The sequence below is a fragment of the Carex rostrata genome, chromosome 15, assembly GCF_964058835.1.
Source record: "Carex rostrata chromosome 15, lpCarRost1.2, whole genome shotgun sequence".
Classification (NCBI taxonomy): Eukaryota; Viridiplantae; Streptophyta; class Magnoliopsida; order Poales; family Cyperaceae; genus Carex; species Carex rostrata.
Genome location: NC_135932.1, coordinates 9,574,098 through 9,579,097, shown reverse-complemented (window position 1 = coordinate 9,579,097; position 5,000 = coordinate 9,574,098). Strand labels below are relative to the sequence as shown.

Genomic DNA, 5,000 nt, shown 5'->3' with positions numbered 1-5,000 from the left:
AACATGTCTCTATTGCTTAGATTTTAAACTTTGAAATAAAAATACAGATAAGGAATTGCGACGATATATTAAGAATTATGAATTTACGATAAGATCATGCCAAGGGGATATTGAGAGTTATGACAAGGTGGTTAAAAATATATCAAGAATTATGACAAGATATGAAGGTAAATATCAAGAGAAACATAATATTAAGGAATATCAAGGAGTTATATATTGTAGGGTATTATTTTGATATATTTTAAAAATGCATTTTGGGTTCTATAAATAGATCTCACAAATACACTAAAAAAGTATCCTCTCTCTCTCTCTCTCTCTCTCCATCTCTCTCAAATTTTAGAATATGTAACACTTCTAATTTTATTAACTAAATTAAAAGGTCCATTTCAATCTATCCACAACCTAATTTAGAGTTGAGTCGCCAAATTATAATATATGATATACTTGGTAATATATGTAAAAAACTTTCAAACTGTTTTAAACTTTATCACCATCTAATGTTTTTTTCTATCAAAGAAGTGGGATGTAATTATTAACAGTTGCAAGACTAGATTGCAAAATTTGGCAGCATTATTAGTCCTATTATTTCGCTGGGCATGCTAATTAAGCTTTCAGAAAAGAGAATTAAAAAAATAGTCATGCTAATTAAGCTTTCAGAAAAGATAATTAAAAAATAGCCATTTTGATCACCCATATGCAGGGTGGATCCAGTAATAAAAAATAGAGTCAATTGATTCTTATTTATTTTCAAATTTTATGTATTTATACATACTTTTCTATAAATATTTTATAGTAAAATGTTATGAATACTCTAAAATTTTATACATCTTAACCCTCATAGTATGAAAATATGACTAAGCCCCTACGTTATATACACTCCAATTTATATGCTTCAACAAGATCAAACCATCCAATTCACCAGATAGAAACTATGAATAGTGATCCAGAACCACGGAAAATATAAATTGACGCTTTATATTTTCCAAATGGCTGTTTGATCAATTGTAATTTAAATCAAATTCCATTATCTTTTCACAAGTAGGAGATCATGAGTTCGAAATCCATATGAAAAATCCTTCGTTGTTATTACAAAGGCATTAAATAATTAGGTGGCTTGACCTCCAACCTTTGCTCAAAAAAAAAAAAGTATGATAAGCATAAAATATAAATCACATTTTCAAATATCTGATTTTAAAATAAATGTCTCAATAAAAAAAAAAATTCAAAATTTTACAAAGGACCTCTAATTCCCAAAGGAACCAGTAAATTTTGTAGCCCAGAACTCCATTTGGCAAGAAAAATTTGGGGCATAAACCGTTCAAGTGATTAGTTATGTCTCATAAAACCACAAGGATAAAAGACTGGTACGTTGGAATATAGTAATCTAAGTTCTACATAGCACAACAACACGAGCCACAATTGACGAACAATCGACAACATGAAATACAACAAAAATTAACTAATCTATGCTCTGCCACCGCCCCTAAAACCACCACGGCCACGTGAGAATCCTCTTCCCCCACCCCTTGGAGCACCTCTACCACGGAAACCTCCACCCCGTCCACCACCAAAGCCACCGCCACGTCCACGACCCCTTCCTCCACCTCGGCCACCACCTCTCCCTGCAAACTGAGGTGCCGCTCCCCTAATAATGCAAAACATTAAGCCTCGCAAGAATTGCATTTCAAACTGTTGCAATAGTAAAGTATGGCACACTACCAAAATCTTTTGGCCCTTTTATCTTGAATTTCAATCCGTTGAGAATTGCATCAGAGAACCAATGCCAAAACAATATAACAGGTCTTTCATTAAATGTGCCCTGTCTCTGTCCTTGAAGTGACCCGGACATGTTTGATATTGAATATGGAGTAGAACTAGGGTGCTCTTAAGCTCGCCAAAGTTTTGGTGAACTTAACTGTAAAACTCATCAAATCAATTTCAAATGACGAATCTGAACCGTTGAAACCCGTCTACCTTACGTGTGATGCATCTACATGTGAAATTTTTAAACATTCGAATTAATTTAGTATAAAGTCAAGTGGTCAAAATTAGAAGGTTAATAAATTAATTTTAGTGCATTCATTTTTTGAACGTTTTTGACCGCTTGACTTTATACTAAATTAATTCGAATGTTTAAAAACTTCACATGTAGATGCATCACACATAAGGAGACGGGTTTCAACGGTTCAGATTCGTCATTTGAAATCGATTTGATGAGTTTTAGAGTTAAGCTCACCAAAACTTTGGTAAGCTTAAGAGCACCCTAGTTCTACTCTTGAATATGCCACTAAGATCAAACTGGTCAAGACAATACACAGAAAACCCTCGATGTTAATTACCTCTGTATAATACAATATGCAAAATATATAGAGAGAAATATTGTACTTTGGTTGTGGGAGAAACCGTGAGAGGGGAAGCAACTTGGAAGGGTCGATGTAAAACTTGTCTCCTGCTGAGTAAGACGTCGCAATAATTCCTTCTTCCATTTTAACCGAGAAGCACTATACGAAAACAACAAAGAAATAAGAATACTATTTTATCTCAAATAACAAAAGAGCAAAAGACACAGGAAAGAAATTGCTGGTAGAGGTACAGAGACGCTTACATATTAAATCCTGAGTACAACTAAATAAAATTATTAAGAGAGAGAGAATTGGATAAGTTCTGACCGATTCATTAATTGGGCCAAAGATCTCATCAACTTTTCCAATTTTAGTCATGTTTTCGAGGTAAATTGGTGCATTGAAGTATGGTATCTTCTCATTTGTCAACTTAGTCACTGCGAGGCCCTCACAAGCATGTAGAAATGACGCCACCTCTTCAAAATAATACAAGTAGGATTAATAGTTACATAGTGTGTCAGATATATGCAATTTCCTCCAAACTTTACTCTTTTACAGCTTTACAACTGAGCAATTCTAAGTAATTTTTTATTCCATAGGATACTGAGCAATCATAGAAGACTCACCTGAGACTTTCCCCTTTTCAAACTGACACCTTAAATTACAGATTTTCAGCAGACAGTTTCTCTTAATTTGTAAAATTAGTGCTTGTTTTAGTGCAACAGAAAATAATATAAAACAATGTTAGATAAAGTGCAAGTAAATTCTGGTCCTCCCAAACCCTAATTAAACACAAACATGAAAGTAACAAAAGTAGAACCCTCATATTTGCTCTAATTTAGTGACATTTTAATACACTAAAATACTTAAAAGAAAAAAGGAACGTGTGTTCATGGTTCAGGAAATCAATAAAAGGACGAAATTTCAGATCAAATTGATTGATTTAAGATCTGGGGACGAACCTACGACTTCGCTTGGAGGTCCTTCGTCACGAAACCCACCACCACCACGGCCTCCGAAGCCGCGACCTCCTCCACGACCGCCACTGAATCGTCCGCCTCCGCCTCTCGCACCGAAGCGACCTCCGCCTCTAGGTGGACGCATGGTTGGATTAAGGTTTGGGGTTTAGCTGTTTAGGTTTGGTGTTGGAGGCGGGGAGGGTTTAGTGCGTTGTGGTGCGGAGTTGGGGTTAGGGTTTATGGGTTGGTTCTATCATTGTTATTTACCTGGACGCGGTCTATTGAACCGATGGCGTTAACTTGTGACACAGTTCCGGGGGATTTTCTTTTAAATAGAATAAGAATGATGTGGTTTTTATAAAAAAAAAAATTCATCGATTTGCAGGATCAGTGGAGACAAAAACATTTTTGCTCTACCGATTCATAGAATCGGAGTAGGTATTTATTATTGATTCATGTGGTTAGATTTGATTTCTACGGCTAGATTTGATTTCTACCGTTAGATTTTATAGATAACTCATAAAATGGTAGATCGGTGGAGCTGTTTTTTTGTAAAATTTCAATCAATGGTGCTGATTTTGTTAAAAATATTAAATTTTATTATATTTATAAAAATAAGTCCTAGTTCCAAGTTTAGTTCGACGATTTTTTTAAAAAAAAAACTTCGCAGAAGTAGGAACTTTTTTGATGAGTACGCTTTCATAATGTGAAATAATTTGTTGATGATTCATTCGAATTTGCATTTTGGTCTTTAATTAGTGAAACTAGATGAATAATAAATCTAAAGGACCTACTTTTTATGTAAATATATATTGTCGAAACACATATATAACTACATCTAATATGAGAGTGCCAAATCTTATTTAAAATTCATGCCCTATTCTATTCGACTTAAATTTATCCGACTCTTCTGACTGGACATGCCGGACTTTTACACTCTCTAAGTCTAATATGTTCCGGCCCGCTAGGCTTATATAGGCCGGCCCAAAGCCCATATAGGTTTCTAAGGTCCAATAGCAAGTATATGGATCCGTATCCTCCCAGGTACTTGACTCAACAAAATTGAAAAGGACGGTCCAGATTTAATATCAGCTGGTGCCTGTTCGGAATGACGGAGGGGTACTATTTATGCTTTAAGATTCGTGCCAAGTTAAACATTCATATGTTGAGCCGTCCAATTTAATTGTACTCAGTCAGGTAACCTGAGGGGATGTGAATTCCAAGTAGGGTTCAAATGCCTCCATGTTTTTGTGCCTCCATCTCTTTCCATCATTTTCAAAGTTCAAACAGTCGATCCGAACCGCTCAACCTAACCTTCATACTAAAATATGTTTGGAGACCAAATTTTATATTTTTAGGAATTTTTTTACTATTTTTTTAGATAGATACAAAAATACTGTTTTTAGATGGTTCAGATTTACTGATTTTGTACCTATTTAAAAAAATAGTAAAAAATTTCTAAAAATATAAAATTTGGTTTCCAAACATATTTTAGTATGGATGTTAGGTTGAGCGGTTCGGATCGACTGTTTGAACTTTGAAATATTTTAGTATGGATGTTAAGTTGAGCGGTTCGAATTGACTGTTTGAACTTTGAAAATGATAGAGAGAGATGGAGGTACAAAAACAAGGAGGCATTTGAACCCTCCTCTTCTTATAAATGAATTTATATTTTTCCTCCTGAATCCTGATGTTGTAC

General features: G+C 34.6%; 1 protein-coding gene across 2 annotated transcripts; it reads right to left on the bottom strand.

Annotated features, from left to right (window-relative positions):
- Positions 1–1,244: 1,244 nt before the first annotated feature.
- LOC144566373 (H/ACA ribonucleoprotein complex subunit 1-like protein 2) lies at positions 1,245–3,563 on the bottom strand. 2 transcript variants are annotated; one of them, XM_078316392.1, is made up of 5 exons: positions 3,425–3,559; positions 3,305–3,370; positions 2,670–2,818; positions 2,386–2,501; positions 1,245–1,645 (listed from the first exon to the last, which is right to left on the bottom strand). In XM_078316392.1, the coding sequence occupies exons 1-5, from the start codon at positions 3,444–3,446 to the stop codon at positions 1,465–1,467; spliced, it is 534 nt and encodes a 177-aa protein (XP_078172518.1). In that variant the 5' UTR covers positions 3,447–3,559; the 3' UTR covers positions 1,245–1,464. The 2 variants fall into 2 exon arrangements, with proteins under 2 accessions (XP_078172518.1, XP_078172517.1); XM_078316391.1 differs by having other exon boundaries at positions 3,305–3,563.
- Between the last annotated feature and the right edge of the window lie 1,437 nt (positions 3,564–5,000).